Here is an 18825-nt window from a genome sequence, read left to right as displayed (position 1 = left end):
CTAGTTGGCAGTACCCTTATGCGAACCACTCGCACCAGAGTGTTTACAGTGTATTTACCTTTTTACTATTATTTTGTAATCAATCCAATAAATACAATTTATGAAAACTACCCAATCGTGTGTACAATTGATTGATATTTCAAACAAAATTATTGGATTAGCGCTGAGAGTACTAGCTTGCAGGTAATCTTAATCAGAATATCAAAATCGAGGAAAATGATTTGGAAGTGTCGGTATATTTGCGGCATATTTTGAAAAAGAGACTGTATATTTTGGTATTTTTTAAGGTCATGCTGTAGAACTAACCAATGGACGCGGGCACCAAAATGTAAGAATTAAATATAATAAACTTGATATTAGCAGCCAAACTAATTAATGCAATGTTTTCACACTCATAGTTTAGTTGTGGGCGACGTGCGGGGACGTTTCAAGCAGTTATTCCAGCGCGTGGAACAGGTCAACAAAAAGGCGGGACCCTTTGAGATACTCTGTTGCGTCGGAGACTTTTTTGGCGACGATAAACAGAACGAGGAGCTGATTGCTTACAAAAATGGGTTCAAGCATAGTAAGTAGATAGTAAAGTTTACTGACAATTAAAATTTATATGTATATACCTTCTCAACCTGCAGTCACAGTGCCCACTTACATACTCGGCCCGAACCAGAAGGAGCATGGAAAGCATTTTGAGAATCTGTCGGATGGTGAAATCTGCACAAACCTCACGTACCTCGGCAAACGAGGGGTGTACACGCTTACCAGTGGCGTTAAAATAGCCTATCTAAGTGGTGTGGAGTCAGCTGGTGCTGCGGATTTAGCTAAATCTAACCACGAGTTCACTAAATCGGACGTATTTGCTGTCAGAAATTCGTGTCTGGTGTCGAAGAACTGCTCCACCGAGTATAGAGGAGTGGACGTGCTTCTCACTTCGCAATGGCCATATGGGATGCAGGAGACTGAAAATGTATGTGCCCATTGGGGAGTCTGTGGATCTGCTTGAGTTAAAAATCAATTTTACATTCCAGGCAACAGCATCCAAATTGATATCGTTCCTCTGTCGGGAGGTCAAGCCACGCTATCATTTTTGCGCCATCAACGGCACCTACTTTGAGTGTCCGCCCTTTCGTATGCCTAAGGACGAGACCACACAGTTTGAGCTCTGTACCCGATTTATATCTTTGGCTGATGTTGGAAACGCTGAAAAGGCAAAATATATATACGCGCTCACCCTGAAACCGGTCGATAAGTCTCGATTGCTCGATCTGGTTCAGAAGACAACCAATGAAATTCCATGCCCCTTTGCTGGCCTTGATTTGGCCGGAGCCGTCGACAAGAATGACACAGTAGGTAGCTCCCGTCTTCCGTTAAACAATTTCATTATAAACCAAAACTTTGCAGTCGGAAAACCGCCAGTATTTTTATGATATGGAAACCAAGAAATCAAAAGGACAACGCGGCTATGGAAAGAAACGGCGTATGCAGGAACTGGACCAGGGTACGCAAATATATATTAGCTCGTATTATCGTCTCTCACATGTTACACAATTCCAGAGAAATGCTGGTTCTGCTTATCATCGCCCGATGTGGAAAAGCATCTCATTATTACTGTCGGGGAACGTTTCTATCTGGCTCTGGCCAAGGGTCCGATTAACAGACACCATGTAATGATATTGTCCACAAAGCATCTACCCTGCGCAGCCCAACTGAGCACTGAGGATTGGGAGGAGCTGGATAAATTTAAAAACGCCCTGCGCAAGTACTTCAAAACCATCGGTCAAGTAGTTTGCTTCACCGAGCGCCATTACAAGTCGTTCCACCTACAGATCAATGTTCTCGGCATTGAGGAAGGTTATGCATGGAAGATAAAGCATAGCTTTGAGGTATGCAAATCTTTTTAAATCCCTATACGAATCATTATAATTATTTGCTTTAATTATTTAGGACAAAGCTGAGGAATTCAATCTTCAATTTGAAACACTGCCGCCCCTAGATTCTCCGAAAATGCTACCAGAGATTGGACCCTATTTTCTGACCGAACTTCCTGACGACAGCACTCTAATTACGCGCCAGATGAATCATTTCCCCCTGCATTTCGCTAGGTGCGTTCGAAATTATTGTCTATTGCAATTGTTTTTTGATTAATCTTTTTTGCAGGGACGTTTTCTGTTCCGAGAATCTTCTTAACTGTGACGAAAAAGTCAACTGGAAGGAATGCCTTCTCGATAAAGACGAAGAGACGACTTATGTGTCAGATTTCCGCAAGGGGTTTGCCCCATTTGACTTCACAATAACCTAAATGTGTATATTACAAAAAAGTAGGTATAAGAAAGTTATAATTTCGGTTGTAGTCGCTTAAACCTTTTAGACGCATCCCTTGTGTAAATTCTAAAGCTATAATTTAAGTATAAACATTCTCGTCTCAAAATTGATAGATCTGAAAGGCTTAGGAGTCTCGCTGGTAGATTTTGTTGAGGATTTGCAGGAAAGTTTGGTGGGGAACACCGCGTGATGTTTGTTGTATGTGTGTTTTAATCATGTTGTACGACTCCTCCTCGAATGTGGCAAAAGTAGTGGGTAGGCCGAGTTCCTTGTAAAGTTCCTTAATCCGCTCCACCTTGACTGGATCTGCATTGAAAAGTTACAATTATTACCCACCGATTGCTCTTGCTAAACAATTCCGATCGTCTCACCTTCGTTTCCATAGCAATCGACCATGATTTTCTTTTGCTCGGCATTGGCTCGCTGCATGGCCACCACGGCTAGCCAGGAGCATTTGTTGTCCTGTATGTCGGTCCCAATTTTGCCAGTCACCTCCGGATTGCCGAAACAGTCAAGAAAATCGTCTTGCACTTGGAAAAAGTGGCCCATTTCCAAGAGAATGGTCTTCGATTGGCGAAAGGCTTCAGCATCCTTGTATCTACAAGAAGGAATGAGTTAGTATATAGAAGATCTGAACAATTACATAATAAACTACGCACCCAGCCAAGTGTAAAGCAACAGCAAAGGGCAGATAGAATGAATAGTAAGCAGTTTTGTTGTCCACAATCGATTTGTAGCTGTCCATAGTGAACTCGGAAACACTTCGATTAGAGTTGAGCTGATCTAAGGACTGGCCACAAGTTGTAATGTAGGTAATCTCATGAAAGAGCTCCATGAGAGCTACATAGCAGTCTAGGTGGCTGAAATGCATCTTCAGTATGGCATACATGGCATTCTCAATCATTAGAGCATCATTGATGGCCGTCAAGCCAACGTTCTCAACCTTGTGCCAGCACGGCTGGCCGCGTCGTGTTGTGCTGTTGTCCATCACGTCGTCAGAGATTATGAAGAAGCTCTGGAGCTGCAGGGATAATGCGAATCTGATTAGGTTGGGATTTCTTAGCAAATACGATCAAGACTTACCATCTCCACACACCATCCCAGATACTGGGCAAGCTTTATATTCTCTGGAGTCAAATCTTCGGCTGCCACCAGATTCTTATAGGTGAGCACTGTGAGTATTCCGCGATTCTTTTTGCCCCGCGGCACATTGTATTGCAGAACCTTAGCAAACCATTTGGCGGCATCATTGCAATTATAGGACTTCGTCACGGTAGTGATGTCACGCACAAGATCTGCAAAACGCATTAGAATAAACATTAGTACTGTTATGCTAATTGGTCGAAACAAAGGCGGAGCTCACCGGGAAACACAGCCATAAAGTCGCGACTTTCATCTTTTGACACTGTGACGCGAGCCGCAATTGGAACAGAGTGATTTTGAAGCGTTGATAATGTTCTGGGGAGAAAACAAAACTCAAACAATAGAATGCAATACATACACAAACATACACGTGTGAATACATTAGTGGAGTGGATCTCTGGCCTACGTGACTCCGTTAGTACTCGCACGAACAACTTTCTCTCTCATACACCACGCCCACCCGCGCATCCACGGGTTCAGCAAGTGCACGAATGCCCCCCAAAGGCAATGTAAACAAACAAACAGACAAAGTTCAAGTGCAGAAACCGGTAGATTACCTGCTGGTCTTTTTCAGCTTCTGCTCGTTGACAAGTTCCGTGGACAGTCCGCCAATCGTTTCCATGGATTTGATAATAGGCTCCGAGTTGACTTCGTCGCTGGTGGATATAAGACGTTGAAGACGCAGCGGATTTGAGAACATCCGCTGCTGGGGAAGAAGCCGGCGAGCTAATTTAAACATTTTTATTCACAATATTCTCTATAGAATCTCTCTGGTTAACGACAGCTTCCTTCCCTGCCCTTGCTCAAAATGCAACTTCTAACGTTACCAAATACTGGAGATTAACCATCAGTGATGCTCAGCAGAGCTGCCATTTTAGCTACTGTTGGGCAAGATCTAGCATTTTTTCTGATATGTGTTTTGATATAAGCGAAAAGTCAAAGGTGGGATGACTCATGTTCTTCAACGATGTTCTTAGTTTATATGTATTTAAAAGTTAAAGGGTATTTAATTTTTAGCTTATTTACCTTCAGCTATGGGAGTTTTTGAATCTAGCTTGCAGTACGCTAATTTGCCAGCAATGTTCAGTGCTGCAAAGCGCTCGGGTACAGTTTTGGCCTGACGCACACGGAAAGCGAAGAATCGCAAATAAAATAATAAAGGTGCGAAAATGATGGACGAACAGTTAATTGATGAAGTGGCCCATCACGGGGTCATATACAACAGACAGAAGTACTACCTAAACGGCAGCACCAACGGTGGAAAGTATGAGACCAAGGATGACGCCTGGCAGCTGATTGCCATGAAGCTGCGAACGGATGGTGAGAGGCAGACTCGACTTGTTACAATCTTTTATATTTTATGGTAAATACAAATCTTGTCCTTTACAGTGGACACGTGCAAGAAGCGCTGGAAGTATCTACGAGAGCGTTACGTCTCGCAGCGAAAGCAGGGCGATACTCCAGTCTACGAGCACCTGTCTCGACCCTACCTGGAAAAGATGAAGTTCCTGGACCAACATATTCAGCCACGGAAATCCTATCGCAATGTTCCGAGCTTCCTGACATCTCCACAGTCGGCGAACAGCTCCAGCTACAATGAATACATGGTGGATAGATCAAACAGCTCCACCAAAAACATGTCCCAGTTCAACAGCTCGGGTCAAAACCATCACTACCATCAGCCTGATCAGCAACACGCCATGAATGCACTGAGCACCGTTGCGTCCTCAGCACTGGAAAGCGTTAATCCGGTGAAGATCGAGGCTGATCAGGCATTCAGAGAGTTTGCTGCGGCTGTGGCTTCCCAGCAGCTCCAGCAAATATCCCAGTCGCAGATGCAGCAGCAGGCGGCAGCCGTGGCCGCTGTCATGGCCGACTCCTCGCAGGGCTACCAGGAGCAGTATCGAGACAGTTCAGTGGCGGTACCTGGCCCCCAAAACGGTGGAGGTAGCCTTCCTTCAACGTCTTCTTCGATGAAATCGCCGCTGTCCTCGCCGTTGCAGGGTGTTGGTACTGGCGCCCAGCAGCAGCAGCAGCAGCAATCTCAGCAACAGTCGCCGGCATCTGCACAGCAGCTTCCGGTTGTACATTCCTCATCTAGTGCTGCGGGCAGCTCCACAAGCGCCAGCTCGAACATTCAGATGCAGGGCCATGTCTACAATCCCAAGGTAAATGACGATTTGGGTTCGTCAACATCCAGCAACTTCCACTTAAAAAAACCCCGCGTGCAGCTCAACGGCAGTGCTCACAGCCAAATGTCTAGCAATGGAGGAAATGGCCCCCACTTTATCATCGACTCCGATGAGGATTCCGATGACAACAGCCATGACCTGATGGAGCCCCAGACCATGATGCAGCACGGCAACCATTACAGCAACTCTATGTGCATGCAACGCACCAATGGGCATGGCAACGGCAATGCAAATGGCAATGGGAATCAGAGTAATTCCAACAATGGACACAACAGCAACAATGGCCAACAACAGCAGCAACAACATCAACAGCACCAGAACATGTTTCCATCGAATACGGACTTTCTGTTGCAGCTTTATCAACAGTTGCCCCATCAGGGCAACTCCTCACATCCCTCGAACTTTGGCAAGTTCCAGGCCCCACAAAGTCTTCCAGGCGTGCAGCGACTGTCAGAGCACCTTCTGGGCGAGCTGGTCACCACCGAGCTGCTTAAGATGAACAAGGAGCGCAAGAAGAGTGCGCAGAAGAGAATCTTGGAGATACTATTCTTCGATGATTAGTCAGACCAGCCGCATATCCATCTATGTAAATAGTCTAATCTTTAATTTATATTATCAGGTAAGAGTTCGGAGTTCACATTCACTTTAAGGGTACACAATATTGTTACGGGCTGGTCTGCATCCCACCAAGAAGGCATTTGCAAAGCTGTCCACTCGAACACTTTCCATCTGTACTAGTCATGACCAGCTCCAGGAGGCCCCATGGCCTTCCCATGGGTATTATATAGGATCTATCCCGTATCTGCATTAATTTATGTTCGCATATCTAAGTATAAGGAGGAAGGTTTTAATTTATTCTTAAATGTTTACTATTATTAAACTGTGTACGAAATATTCATATTTCCAATTTTAATTGTAAGATTTGAGATCTGGATTTACCATTGAGTTGATTGTCCACTTCCTGAAGCTCTCTCGCTGTCTGCGGGGTTCGAGCTCTGGCATCTGTCCCGTTGTTTGATTTATTTGTCGGCCTCTGACCGATCCTGATTCTGCTTCTGCTCTTTTGATTGCTGGAAAACATCATGCTGGGCCGGCCAGAGATGATATCTTGTAGCCCATTGGCTACTGTCCGCAACTGCAGCTTGGCCCGCTCGTTAACCCAAAGCGAGAAGTTGCAAAGCCGCTTAATGTTGCCACTGGCTAACATACTGATGCTTGGGCCCTGATTAATTGCTGCTTCTGCATTCCTTTGGCGGAGTAAATTCGAGAGAATATTGCACAAACAGACTCGTATATGGATAGGTTTTGGTTTTTATTGCATTTAAAATGTATATCTTAGCTTGTATAGCGAATAATGGTTTATTTGTGTTGCTGTTGTCTGTTGTTAGCCTTAGATAAACTATGTTTAATAGCATACGTTCGTAAGAAGAATGTTTGATGTTTTATTGTACGGCTGTTGCGCAGTTCTTAGGCTAGTTGTTGGATCCAAGAATATTCGAGGATCCCCGACGCATTTAGCTAGCGTTTATAAATTGAGTGTTCATATTTTTGGTTGTTGGATTATGTGAAGTTTTAAAACTGTTAGCTTATTTACAACTAATCACAAGCGGACGAGCAAACGTCAGATATTCTTGTGCACTTTTAGACCTCCTGATTGTCTTCGGACTCCGCCACCATGGTGAGACTTCTCAGCGATCTGTGAAATGGAAATGCAATGGCAAACAAGCAAACTTTAATCAGCAATTTAAAATAATTTAAAGCAATTTAGTGTTCGTGAAAGAGTGAGAGTTGCGCACAAGATGCGATGCTCTGATAGGGCTTATCGCAGGCCAGACCCCAGTTTGACTTTAGTCTTGATTTGTCCCTCAATATAAGCGCACGTCAGCATGAAGTACTTGCGGCTCTTTGTCTTTCTGTTGTTAGTCTGGTTGGCCAGTGCCCAAAACTGTGAGTCGCTCCTTTCGGGAGGGAAGTGAATGAGAGTTAATGTTTTGTTTGTTTAGTTTTAGGCGATTTGCCCACAATCCCCAACGTGTGCCACCTGCAGGGCGACTGGTGCTCGACCAGGTGCCAGATAGCAGGCGGACGGGATGGCATTTGCAATCCGGGCGGACTCTGCACTTGCCGTCCCTTGTGATTGTGTGATTGTGGTGAAACGTCGAAATAAAAGATGCCAAGATCATGAAAATATTTACAATTGCGAATGCTGAATGCAGTGCTTGCTGGATGCTCGATTCTGGGTTTCCTAGGGATGGGATTGATCTGGATGCAAACTTGCCTGGAGCGCTCGAAGAGCGAGGGATCGGTGTAGATCGGCTCACTGGGATCCTCGAACTGGTGACTGCCCTGCCCCGCGGAACGCATGGGATTTATAACTGGCAGCTGGCACATGCGCGCCAAGTTGCTGTAAAGACATTAAACACCCCATAAGTGGACCGGTTTGGGGTGGCCGACAGACCGGCAGGCAGATAGTGATCCTCACCCCGTGGCAAAAGTCTTGTGTAATGAGCCGCCGAACATGGACATGTTGGTGCGAAAGGCGTTCGAGGCCCGATTCGATGCGCTCTGATTGGCTCCGCCCCCAGCTCCACCACCACCACCACCTCCAGTCATGTTGGGCATGTGTCCGATCTCTGTGAAGCGCTCGTGTGTGCGTATGGAAGAGTGGGAGTGGCCCAGCGAATGGATCGGCGAGTTGCGGTCAACCAGTCGGTTCTTCGAGATGGACTTCCAGTAGCGTCTGAGGGAATATCATAATTGAGTCATCACAAATTTCTATGCTCTCTGATCTCACCTGTAGCCCAGGCCGGCAACCAGCGTGATGCTGAAGAGAAGGATCATCAGCAGAATGATGGCCGTGATCAGGCCATGGTACTCTGCCGGTGTCATGCAAACCGTCTCCACGGGGGCCACCAGTTTGCGGGGATAGGACTCTTTTTCGATCTCCTCGCGCGTCTCAAACACCTACAAGGGATCAATCAATCAATCAGTCACTGCACAATCAGTCTCCTCCCTCCCCCTTGCTCACTTCAATCATTTCGCGCACTTGCTCCGGTTCCTCGTTCTCCTTGGATTTCTCTCCCGTCTGCGTGTCATTTAGTTGGCCCTGTCCCAGGGTGGCGCTTACCGTGGTGCTGTTCACAACGATGACATCCTCCGAGCTGGCGGCATCCAGCGGCTTGATTCCTTCCAAAGCCAGAGCCTGAGCTCCGTCCTCAGTTACAGTTTCGAGTTCAGCCATGTCGGTGGCGTTCAGGGACCGTCTGCGGCGCCCAAACGAGGGCTCCTGTCGACCCGCCGGCCCTGGGCAGTATGCTGGCTGACAACCCTCCCGACAGGATCGGACTGTCGCCTCGAAGACCAAGAAGTTCGATTCGGGTATTTTAAACGCATTGAAACGAGCCTCCAGGGTGTCGCCATCGCGCAGTTTGTCCAGCTCCGGAAAGACGAAGGGATCCACCGGGCAGCCAAAGCGGTCTATAAGCTGTATGCTGCGACCCGAGTACGGGTCCCTGGCCACCACATTCGTGGCGAAAATGTCCGTCACATGATTGTAACCATCTTGGGCCTCCAGCCGGAATGTCAGAGGATCCCCCACAGCTATGGTCGTGGTCGGTCTGCCCTGGTACAGAATGCTGAGTCGAACCTTGGAGCTCAGCGTATTCTCGGCTGGCAGGTACTCTATGGGAATAGGACTGCCGGAACTGCACAGAGGGATCGTATAAATACAGGAGAACATCAGGAAAGTAGCTAAGAGATGATTTCTTACCCTGCTCCAATGTAGCCGGAACTAACAACGGCTTCACCAGGCCCCCTGAAGATGCATGTGAGGTTGTAGCGCTTGTCACGGCTCGTTTGAACGTTGTCCGAGAACTGGACCACCACGATGTTGGTCAGAGTGTCGCCATACTAGAAGACAAGATAGGTGATCAGTGATCATAGATCTGTGTGCTCATCACTGAACAGTGTGTGACTCACGCGTTGAGTGCCGCAGTCGGGATAGCCTTGGGGACCACTGATCCTCAGGACGTTGACGGTGCCCCCATTGCCGCGGAAGAAGCAGCGATCGTAGAAGCCGTAGGTGTAGATGCGTCCCAAGAATCCCTCTGGCGTACGGATAGTAAACTCCATGCCCTCCTCGTTGCAAGTCTGCGTCACTGTGGGGTAATTTATTCATACATTTCGGGATGTTCATGCAATTAAATATTAATCTCGTACCATCCATGCATTCGCCATCGCTGCGTCCGATGCTGCGCTCATAGAAATCATAGTTGGAGGCGTCAAAGGTGCCCGGATCGTGAATGTCCAGCTCCCGCGAGTCTCTGTCGCTCAGCTCGCAATTGGAGGACTCCCTATCGCGATCGCGATCCTCATAGCTGGAGGCGGCTGTGTCTCTGCAAATTGAATTCGCGTTCGGTTATTTGTAGCCGCTCTTGTATCATCTATCTGCCATGTATCTTCCAGCTACACCCAAACACGTACCTGTAGTTGAAGCTGCGGCACACAAAGTCGCGGCTCTCGATGCACTCCCGCTCGCACTGGATCAGGCTGGGCACGACCAGTGTGCGACGTACATAGTGGCGGCGCATCTTGTGCCTGGCGGCTATCTGCTTAAAGTTGTCGCTCTCCTCGCAACGGGTTATCGGTGGCCGTGGCGGTCCCGCGCCAATGCCCACGCCCACACCCACATGAGCAGCAGCTCCTCCATAAGCTGTTGGTGGGTGGGACAGACCGATGCCGGGTAGCGGAATGGGACGATCATCTAGGCCATTGCCGCCACCTCCACCGCCTCCATACGGACGATTAAAGGGCGTGTCGTAGCGTCCGTATGGGCCACCCAGAGCAGGTCGTCGTCCCGGTGGTCCATCATACTCGCGATCGTAGGGCCCATACCTGTCGCCATAGCGCTCCTCATAGTCGTAGTCGTAGATGGGAGGCGGCCGATCCAATCCTAAATGAAGAGTCTCTGTGTCAGTGCTAATCTTTGCTGGACTGTGCTGCGTCTCCGCCTGGGTTAATGGTGTCTCTGGGCTGGTAGTTGGTTAGTCCCGGGTACTTACCCGGACGTCTGCCTAGATCGCTGGGTCCCAGCCGATTGCCGTACTTGTAGATGTCCATGGGATAGCGATCGTTACCTACCGGGAAGCGGTTCGGAGTCGAGGCGTACTTGCTGGCACTGCCCGTGGGTGCAATGGGTGCTGGTGGATAGCGTTTTGCTGACTCCGGCTCGGGGCGCCTGGCGCTGTGCACAATATCGTCGTATCGGCCCGGTGGTCCTCGGGAGTCCGGCGCGTATGGATACCTTGCCGGATCCATGGAAGAGGGCCGATACCGTCTGTCCGGGAATATGCTGTCTGGGGCATCGCGTCCAGTGTAGCCGCCGATGGGATCTCGCTCCCTGTTTGGCGGTGGATAGCGCGGGGGATAGCGACTGTCGTATCTGTTGTCTCCGTAGCGGCTACCGCCATAGCCGTAGGGCCTAAACGGGGCATCGTCATCCGTGGGATAGGGCCTTGTGTGCGGCAGATCGCTGGGCAGAGTGTTGTCATTGATGCCCGGATACGGCAGCGGACGGAAGGGTAGCCTATCCCGATCCCTCTCTCTCTCCCTGTCCGGATAGCGCCGGTCTCCATATCTATCCGCATACCGATCCGGAGGCGGATAACGATCAGCGAACCGATCACGATCACGATCCCTTTCCCGATCGCCAGGATAACGCTCTCGGTCGCGGTCCCGATCGCCGGGATAGCGCTCTCGATCCCTATCGCGATCTCGATCTCGATCGCGGTCACCACTGGCACCCACTGGCACAGCTGGATACCGATCTGATGTGGAGTTAGGTTAGGTTAGTAAATTAGTTGTCAGTAAGGCGAGGTGTTGTCAATTCTTTGCTTTAGGTGTCATTACTTGGTTTTTAGAATGCCATTTGGCCATGAAGGAAGATCACTTACCATAATCATCGGGGTAGCGATCGTAGGGTCGAGCATATCCCATGCCATCACCTCCGCTGGGGTAGCGAGAGCCTCCGCCTGCACCCTGTCCATAGCGATCAGGTGGATAACGATCTCGATCGCGATCACCGCCAAGGCCAGCACCAGCACCAGCACCTCCATACGGATATCGATCTGCTAAGGTAGGAATTATAGTAAATCATCCGAAAACACTAACTATTGGGAGATATTTGTACCATATTCATTGGCGGCAAAGCCTGGATAGCGATCGTATGGTCGGCCATAGTCAATGCCCTCGCCTGCAGGCAAACGGGAACCGCCAGTCCCAGTCCCAACCGCCACGCCATGGGTTCCGCCTCCAACGGCAGTTGAACCACCTGACCCATAGCGATCGTCGTGCTTATTAGGCTGTCTCCAGTTGCTGCCCGACTGATCTCCAGGTCGCTTGCCATCAGCGCCGCTGCCACCGTGGCCAGCATCGCCTTCGGCGCCGCCGCCGCCCACCACATTCACTGGAAGATAGACAGGAGGAGAAGAAGCCAGTGCCAAAGATTACTAGCCAGTCCATTAGCACCTCCTCGTAGCCACTTACACATTAGATTCTCGTAGTAATCATAATCAGCATCGTATATAATGCGCATGCCGTCCTTTTGATTGTACCGACTGAGGCGACAAGTACGAAAGCGATCGCTGTACACCGCAGACCTGCAATTTAGTGTGGAAATGGGTGAGTGCGGAGAGGCAGTCATTGAGCGGGAAAGGGGGATGGGTACGTGGGTTAGTAAGGCAGAAGACGATGGCAAAAGCAACAGTAAAATAAAACAACTAAGTCTAAGACTAACTACTCTAGTCGAGCACTCCGACTATGAGACGCCTTGCCTTTTACTTGAGACAGAATGCTGATTGTTTTGCAGATACTTTTGATAGTGATGGGAAAAGAGAGATGAAATATCTTTGCTGTTCTGCCAGTTACACAAACCTACAACTCTTATAGCTAAGGTAACCCTTCTGATGGAAGAGTAGAGGGTACAAGCAAGAAATGTACAACGGTTAAGGCCAAGACAACGGCATGAGACGCACCTGCATTGGAAGCTCGTCTGGCGAAGACACTCGTCCAGGCACTCGCTCAGAGAACGGCCGGTGATCTCTGAGTGAAACTCGCCGCCGAGACGCGAGTTGCGGTAACGCTGGAATGCTGTATCTGGCCGACGGCCGCTCGAGAAGAGGTGCGAGGTGACGGAGTTATCTGGATAATCGTTGGCTCGTTCTGCAACGGGAATACAACATACAACATAGACATTGAAATGGAAATGGAAATGGATGTGGAAATGGCCGAGAAGAAGCAACCGTTGCGTGGTACTCCACCACTCCAGCACTATAATCTTGTTGTCGCCGTTGTCGTTGGCTCCAAGAGAGCCACGGCTGGAGTGGAGTCTTTGCACGGGAGCCACTTACGATTATCGAGGCACACAAGATCATAGAAATGATGTGTTGGACTCGAGCTGATGCTAATGTCATCCTTCTGCGAGATGGAGTCCTCCTCGGAGAGAATGCATTGCTTGCTTTGATCGTCGAACTCCACGGAGCGGCAAAAGTATCTGCAATTAGTGTTATTAGCCAAATGGAGATATTAGGCCAGGCTGGAACATACTTCTCGGCACGCAGGCACATCGTCTGGCACTCCTCCAGCGTCATATTGTTGAAGATGTCCACCTCGAAGGGGCCACCCAGTCGCTTGTTCTCCTCCTTGACGAACACGGCCAGGCCATCGCAGCGCCGCTCGGCATTCAGGCAGGTGTTCTCCAGGTAGTCCGAGTTGGGATCATCCTCCATCAGTTCGGGATGGGTGCGTCGCGTGAATCTGCTGAGCGTGCAGGAGCGCATGGTGGAGTCAAAGTTTGCCGATCGGCAGACGAAGGAGAACTCGTTGAGGCACTTGTCCTCGCAGTCCGACCGATTGGCGGCCGTGATCTCCTTGATGTCGCTTATGGGCAGCTTTAGCTTCTTCCTCGGATGCCGCTCGAAAACGTACCGCCGACTGGGACACTCCCGCTCCGGTCGACTGGCTGTAAACGTTACAAACGGGATTCATTATTAGCTACAATTCGAGCCACAACCATTCGGCACACTCACATGTCAGACAAATCTCGTTGAAGTGGACGCTGTTGGGCACCAGCATCAAGCTGCCAATGCCCTCGGGTCCTGCCTGCTCGGAGGTGAGATAGCACAGCGACTCCTCGTACTCGGAGTTGCCGCCAAACGAGGTGATCCGACTGCCCGGTTGGAAGTCGAAGCTGGTGCAGGTTCTCACCATGTTGTTCGTGCCCGTCCGGTCGCGCAAGCACAGATCCTGGCACTTCTCCAGCACCCTGAAGGGCGGAGCCGTGTCCCGCACCACATCGTCATCGTAGCCCTGAAGCTGCTGATTGGGCAGGCGCTCGTACAGCACGCGCCCCAGGCCATTCTTGCAGGTGGTTTGGCCTGCCAAGGAGGGAGAGCATCTCAGACAAGTCTCACGAAGAATCTCTTCCTCACTCACCTTGGATTGCTGTTAGGCTGAGGCAGACCAGCAGGGTCAGCGTCAGCAGCGTATGCATTCCCAGTTTGGGTCTCATTCTATAATCGTTTCGATTCCGATATCGATCTGTGTGGTCTGTGGGGGATTCCTAGCTGGATCGCGGCATTATTGGCCTCGATCTGTGGGGTCTCGTCTCGTTTCTGCTGCGTGTTTTCCACCTACAAATTGCAAACAGAACCCAAACTCGTGGTGGTTAGTCGCGCTGCTTTATCCGACATCATCTAATTAGTTCATTGGCTGACAAAATGACACGAAATATGCGACCTCAATAAGCAGAAATTCCCCTCCCAAACCGAACCAGAAAAGTGTTGGGGGGAAAATCCCGTGAACAGTGGCAGTGGAGTTAAACAAAATTTGTGTCTGCAGCCATAATGTGCACCATGCGTAACGTGAATTTGGATCATTAAACTAAAATCTAACCAAGCTACGTGTCGCTCGACTCATATCGATCCACGACTCCGGATGTCGCTTCCGGCTTATTGTCCACAATTCTATTTATGCTCTCCCCAGAACACACACAATGCCTGAGTGGCAGTTGCTCTTTTTTCTTTTTTGGAAAAGCATTAGCCATTGACCTCAGAGCGGTGGCTGTACTCCGACTGAAGAGAGAGCCGAGCGTTGAATGTTTTACTAAATTCTTTTCAAACTTTTGTGAAATTCTTCAAAGCAACAAAGCAAAAGGACACAGCACTTTGAAGACACATAATGAGCGTTATCCTTGCATATACTTGGATCCGTTTAGGTTCTCTTGTAGGGATAAACCAACAAAAATAAATTATTTGTGCACTAAATTATTACTTGATCCTCTATAACCTAAATCACTAGAGTCCTTGGCACGTGGTTCCACTTAACACTTTACTTCGTTTCAGTTCAAGTTCGAATTTGAGATCCTTAGATCTAAATATCCTTGTTGAGGTTCAAGCACTCAACTAATCAAGTAAATCAATCAAACACCTTACGAGTATATATGTAGATTGTATGTGAATACCCTTTAAATGAGCAAGGATAAAGCCACTGCAATTATATCAATCGAAATGAACTGGCGGCTAATGGTTATATTTGTTTTGTATGTGGACCAGACCCGACCGATCGTTAGAATATGGCGCGACAAACTGAATTCTGAAATTGAACTCCGCATGGGATCGGTGGTTGGACCATTGCGATTACCATTACCATTACCATTGCCAGTGCTGGGGCAGAGTTCTGGCCATTGCGATTACCATTAGCGGGGGCAGCAGTCGTGGCAACAACTCCATGGCAACAATAGTCAGAAAGGGGAATTAATTAGATGTGGAGACGGCAACAAAGAGCCAAATGAACAATGTTCTAAATGCTCCCCCCCATACATACTCGTACGCGTACCACACACATTTATATGTTGGGGGATTGCCATTCAAATGTTAATCAGTGCGGCGAACAGACGAGACCCGACCAGACCCGACCAGAGCAGACCAGAACAGAACAGAACAGAACAGAACAGATCGGAGTTGACAAAAGCCACCCAACCTCTCTATATCCACTCCAACTCCAACCCGAATTGGGTGTGTTGGATCCCCATGCCAGGCCCCATGGTTTGAGGCAGCTCAGCCTCTCCGTTCTGCCCGAATGACACTTTGGCCGTTGAACGTTTCATGGACATGGGCGACTTTCCCAACTCTGAAGGGCATGCAAAAGCAACAGCAACAGCAGCAGCAGCAGCAGCAGAGTCTGCTCTGCTCTGAGCTGCCTCCATGTCCAGCTAAACGATCACCGCTCTTCATTTTCATTGTGCCGCGATGGGTCAGCACATGACAATGCGTGTCACGTCTGAATAAGTTCGAGGCTGGCTGCAGCTAACAGCCAACAGCCAGAGACACTCTGCAGCATCTCCTCCTACTCGACAGGTGCACCTGTCGCCGCTGGGTGTGCGTAGGCCGCCCCCATTGTTGCCACCGAGTGTCATTGGGCGCGGCAGCAGCCAAACGAGCCATGCAAATGCAAACGTCACCCCGGTGCCCCGAACTTTTATTTTCACAAATCACTTGCACATATGGTCAGCATCTACATGGAACCCAAGCAGCAAGAAGAGCATTCGTATGGCATTGGTTCTACCCACAAGCTCGAAAATAATACTGGAAGATGGCTAAGCTGTATCCTCTTGGAGCTCTTCTCTTCTCATAGAAGTCAGGCATCAGCCAGAGGGTCTTACTAAAGCAGATCGATCGATTGTTACACCTGTCATGGATATGTCGTGATTTATTCTGATAAGTGTCTCGATGGGTGGTTGGATCGTTCATTGAACCCAGCTGGGAATTCGCGTGACTGCTCGGGTGCCCCATTAGATCATCAGCATCATTAAGAACAATGAATAATGTCATATAAATTCATGTTAAATTCAGCCTCTGCGCTGCTTCTGTTTGTTCACAATTTTTGAAGCGTATAGCAAAATATTATCATCCAAAATGATGGCCAAAACGAACCGAACCCCAACTAACCATAGAAGAGTTCAATCAACTTGAGTCACTTGAGTTCCTGTGAACAAATGTTGCTGAAATCTCTATCAGGAGGTTACTGGCTAGTTCCTAGAGAGCAAACAATAAGCAAATACACTCGTATTTATTGCTAACCTTAGAAACTAATTTAACAAATTAATTTGCAGATGTTCATCCACTACATGGCCTCGCGCAGCACGGCGAGTAGTCTATAGCATTGCTTGAGCACCTGCAAAGAAGGGAAATGTAATTGGAAAAGTAATTAGATTTTCGTTAGATTCTCCTTACAATCATGTAGGTTCCCAGAGTGTAGGGCATACACGGCTCGGCCACAAAGACTAATGGTTTCTGGGCGCGTAGAATGATAAAGCCGAGATCCCGCTGAATTTGCACAGACTTGGTGTGCCAGTCGGAGATTGCGAACGCCTCCTGAGCGATCTCCGTGGACTGAAAGTGAATGTGACAATGACAATGCATCCCAAGGAGATGGCAGAAGACATACCAGATGGAGAACGTAGCTTCCGGCCGTGCACCAAGAGGACAACTGGATGAACACGATCATAGTGAAGATCACGAATTTCAAGGCCATCCTGGGATCAGTTTCAGCGGCTACCATTGTCTCGAAGGTGGTTATCGAGATCATTGCAAAACTGGCTATCATCTGGGTAATGAACGTGGCGTAGAACGCACGATTGGCCTTGTCCACCAAGCTGCAATTGTAGATGGGGATTCGATTAGCGGAGGAAGCAACCACTGAGCCACTCAACCACTCACTTGATGATGTGCTGGTGGTAGCGAATCACCCGACGGAACTCAATGTGGAATTGCTCGTCGCTAAGGGACTTGAGATCGCCCAACTTTCGGAGCTCAATGCCGAGTAGCTTGAGATTGAGTGCTGTCTGGATGACCGTGCTGACGCCTACGATCTCCACATGCAGAATGGTTGACAAGTTGTGGTGGGAGCTGAGGCTTAGCCACACATAGACCACCCAGTGCGCCCACGGGTGGAGGTCGTGCCGATGCCAGTCGAAGGGCATGAGCACGTGGTACGGCAGTCGGCCCTCGCCAAACAGCGGCTGCAAGCAAATGGCAATGCTGAACATCTGCACGAGTGCAAAAAAGCTGATGCTCATGTAGGACTCTATGATGTACGCGTAGCTCTGCCATTCCAAAATCTCATCGTCATCGTGGCTCGGACGGACCACTTCGTCGTAGTAGGCAAAGTCCCTTATGACCTCGTCAATATCGTTGGCGTGCTCATGAACGAAATATGATTTGGTCCAGATCAGAGCCACCTAAAGGGCATTTAATGTTGATATTTATTGTGGAGTCTTTGGATTACTCTTACCCCAATGATCCACACTAGGTCGTCACCCATGTCGATGATGTTCGTGGACTCGTGCACAGCACAGGCCATGGCCGTGAACATCAGCGCCTGATTGCACAGGAAAAACCAGTTGAACGGTCGGTACATGGGCTTGGAGGTCATCTTCTTGTTGGGATAATGACAGATCGCACTGCAAGAATATTTAAGATGTTAAATGAAGCTAGAGATGGCCTTCAATCGGCTGGACGTACACCAGGAAGGCGCGTTGGGTGTGCATGACGGGACGCGGGATTCGGTCAGGCCTCTTGCGTCCGTGCACAGACCGGAACTCGCCCCAGTAGTCGCGAATCAGGCGAAGATGTGATGTATAGTCGAGGTCTGCCATCGGTCTGGATCTAAACTGTACGCCAGCCTGTCGGCCAGGTCCTATTTATAGTACGAACCACGGCAGGGATCTAATTATAATGTTAATGTGGAAACGTTTTGTGGGCAACGCCCACGAAGTAAATAAACAGAAAAAACATCTGTTGGAAATCGCACTGCCATGAGCTACGAGGATGTGATGGGCCCATTGGTCACTCTCTGTGTGCTAAGCTCAGCTCAAAAATCTCCTATAAAAGCAACAAAAAAACCAGCGAAAGCGTAGATTTGAGTGCAACCAACTTGCGTTGAGTAATTAGCTTCCTGTGGATTCACACTTGCAGTGTACAGATTTGCATAAACGTAACGTGGATAATGATTTATGACTTAATCAGGAAAGAGCCCCAGCAAGGCCGCAGGCTGCCGGGGGACATCCATAACGAGAATTGAACACACAACATAAATCCAGTTCGACCGCTGTCGCGGT

General features: G+C 48.8%; 6 protein-coding genes across 9 annotated transcripts; 3 read left to right on the top strand and 3 right to left on the bottom strand.

The window, feature by feature from the left end:
- The first annotated feature begins 270 nt into the window (after positions 1 to 270).
- LOC117889775 (CWF19-like protein 1 homolog) lies at positions 271 to 2426 on the top strand. Its single transcript, XM_034794240.1, has 8 exons — positions 271 to 328; positions 399 to 565; positions 630 to 961; positions 1023 to 1340; positions 1396 to 1492; positions 1549 to 1877; positions 1939 to 2096; positions 2152 to 2426. Exons 1-8 carry the CDS (start codon positions 309 to 311, stop codon positions 2291 to 2293), a joined length of 1563 nt encoding a protein of 520 aa, XP_034650131.1. The 5' UTR covers positions 271 to 308; the 3' UTR covers positions 2294 to 2426.
- Positions 2318 to 4284, bottom strand: LOC117889777 (farnesyl pyrophosphate synthase). Its single transcript, XM_034794242.1, has 6 exons — positions 4017 to 4284; positions 3680 to 3774; positions 3400 to 3611; positions 2976 to 3337; positions 2688 to 2914; positions 2318 to 2622 (listed from the first exon to the last, which is right to left on the bottom strand). Exons 1-6 carry the CDS (start codon positions 4196 to 4198, stop codon positions 2441 to 2443), a joined length of 1260 nt encoding a protein of 419 aa, XP_034650133.1. The 5' UTR covers positions 4199 to 4284; the 3' UTR covers positions 2318 to 2440.
- A 263-nt stretch (positions 4285 to 4547) lies between these two features.
- On the top strand, positions 4548 to 6487 carry LOC117889776 (putative uncharacterized protein DDB_G0286901). The gene is made up of 2 exons (XM_034794241.1): positions 4548 to 4779; positions 4849 to 6487. Exons 1-2 carry the CDS (start codon positions 4629 to 4631, stop codon positions 6210 to 6212), a joined length of 1515 nt encoding a protein of 504 aa, XP_034650132.1. The 5' UTR covers positions 4548 to 4628; the 3' UTR covers positions 6213 to 6487.
- Positions 6488 to 6933: 446 nt separating this feature from the next.
- On the bottom strand, positions 6934 to 14325 carry LOC117889774. 4 transcript variants are annotated; one of them, XM_034794235.1, is made up of 18 exons: positions 14142 to 14325; positions 13736 to 14083; positions 13254 to 13668; positions 13058 to 13200; positions 12683 to 12869; positions 12195 to 12307; positions 11839 to 12114; positions 11603 to 11779; positions 10712 to 11476; positions 10134 to 10602; positions 9870 to 10045; positions 9630 to 9808; positions 9421 to 9560; positions 8680 to 9355; positions 8446 to 8615; positions 8134 to 8391; positions 7930 to 8055; positions 6934 to 7347 (listed from the first exon to the last, which is right to left on the bottom strand). In XM_034794235.1, the coding sequence occupies exons 1-18, from the start codon at positions 14215 to 14217 to the stop codon at positions 7293 to 7295; spliced, it is 4749 nt and encodes a 1582-aa protein (XP_034650126.1). In that variant the 5' UTR covers positions 14218 to 14325; the 3' UTR covers positions 6934 to 7292. The 4 variants fall into 4 exon arrangements, with proteins under 4 accessions (XP_034650126.1, XP_034650127.1, XP_034650129.1 ...); XM_034794236.1 differs by having other exon boundaries at positions 11603 to 11776; XM_034794238.1 differs by lacking the exon at positions 10712 to 11476 and having other exon boundaries at positions 6935 to 7347.
- LOC117892476 lies at positions 7538 to 7841 on the top strand. Its single transcript, XM_034798728.1, has 2 exons — positions 7538 to 7598; positions 7655 to 7841. Exons 1-2 carry the CDS (start codon positions 7538 to 7540, stop codon positions 7786 to 7788), a joined length of 195 nt encoding a protein of 64 aa, XP_034654619.1. The 3' UTR covers positions 7789 to 7841.
- A 2504-nt stretch (positions 14326 to 16829) lies between the features above and the next one.
- LOC117890997 (odorant receptor 47b) lies at positions 16830 to 18357 on the bottom strand. Its single transcript, XM_034796145.1, has 6 exons — positions 18230 to 18357; positions 18000 to 18168; positions 17426 to 17946; positions 17154 to 17361; positions 16940 to 17098; positions 16830 to 16880 (listed from the first exon to the last, which is right to left on the bottom strand). The coding sequence occupies exons 1-6, from the start codon at positions 18253 to 18255 to the stop codon at positions 16830 to 16832; spliced, it is 1134 nt and encodes a 377-aa protein (XP_034652036.1). The 5' UTR covers positions 18256 to 18357.
- Between the last annotated feature and the right edge of the window lie 468 nt (positions 18358 to 18825).

The sequence above is a fragment of the Drosophila subobscura genome, chromosome E (assembly GCF_008121235.1).
Source record: "Drosophila subobscura isolate 14011-0131.10 chromosome E, UCBerk_Dsub_1.0, whole genome shotgun sequence".
In the NCBI taxonomy this organism is placed as follows: domain Eukaryota; kingdom Metazoa; phylum Arthropoda; class Insecta; order Diptera; family Drosophilidae; genus Drosophila; species Drosophila subobscura.
This window is presented reverse-complemented; position numbering and strand designations above follow the sequence as displayed.

Excerpts from the sequence above, each read along its gene's own strand:
- LOC117889775 (XM_034794240.1), top strand. The coding sequence starts at position 309 with ATGGACGCGGGCACCAAAAT. Across the intron at positions 962-1,022 it reads GGATGCAGGAGACTGAAAAT|GCAACAGCATCCAAATTGAT; the intron begins GTATGTGCCCAT and ends TTTACATTCCAG. Across the intron at positions 1,878-1,938 it reads AGATAAAGCATAGCTTTGAG|GACAAAGCTGAGGAATTCAA; the intron begins GTATGCAAATCT and ends TTAATTATTTAG.
- LOC117889777 (XM_034794242.1), bottom strand. The coding sequence starts at position 4,198 with ATGTTTAAATTAGCTCGCCGGCTTCTTCCCCAGCAGCGGATGTTCTCA. Across the intron at positions 3,338-3,399 it reads TGGGATGGTGTGTGGAGATG|CTCCAGAGCTTCTTCATAAT; the intron begins GTAAGTCTTGAT and ends TTATCCCTGCAG. Across the intron at positions 2,915-2,975 it reads GTTGCTTTACACTTGGCTGG|ATACAAGGATGCTGAAGCCT; the intron begins GTGCGTAGTTTA and ends TCCTTCTTGTAG.
- LOC117889776 (XM_034794241.1), top strand. The coding sequence starts at position 4,629 with ATGATGGACGAACAGTTAATTGATGAAGTGGCCCATCACGGGGTCATA. Across the intron at positions 4,780-4,848 it reads CATGAAGCTGCGAACGGATG|TGGACACGTGCAAGAAGCGC; the intron begins GTGAGAGGCAGA and ends TGTCCTTTACAG.
- LOC117892476 (XM_034798728.1), top strand. The coding sequence starts at position 7,538 with ATGAAGTACTTGCGGCTCTTTGTCTTTCTGTTGTTAGTCTGGTTGGCC. Across the intron at positions 7,599-7,654 it reads GTTGGCCAGTGCCCAAAACT|TTTTAGGCGATTTGCCCACA; the intron begins GTGAGTCGCTCC and ends TTGTTTGTTTAG.
- LOC117889774 (XM_034794235.1), bottom strand. The coding sequence starts at position 14,217 with ATGAGACCCAAACTGGGAATGCATACGCTGCTGACGCTGACCCTGCTG. Across the intron at positions 13,669-13,735 it reads CAACGAGATTTGTCTGACAT|CCAGTCGACCGGAGCGGGAG; the intron begins GTGAGTGTGCCG and ends TAACGTTTACAG. Across the intron at positions 9,809-9,869 it reads CGATGGCGAATGCATGGATG|TGACGCAGACTTGCAACGAG; the intron begins GTACGAGATTAA and ends ATTACCCCACAG.
- LOC117890997 (XM_034796145.1), bottom strand. The coding sequence starts at position 18,255 with ATGCACACCCAACGCGCCTTCCTGGT. Across the intron at positions 17,947-17,999 it reads ACCTAGTGTGGATCATTGGG|GTGGCTCTGATCTGGACCAA; the intron begins GTAAGAGTAATC and ends AATGCCCTTTAG. Across the intron at positions 17,099-17,153 it reads GAAGCTACGTTCTCCATCTG|TCCACGGAGATCGCTCAGGA; the intron begins GTATGTCTTCTG and ends ATTCACTTTCAG.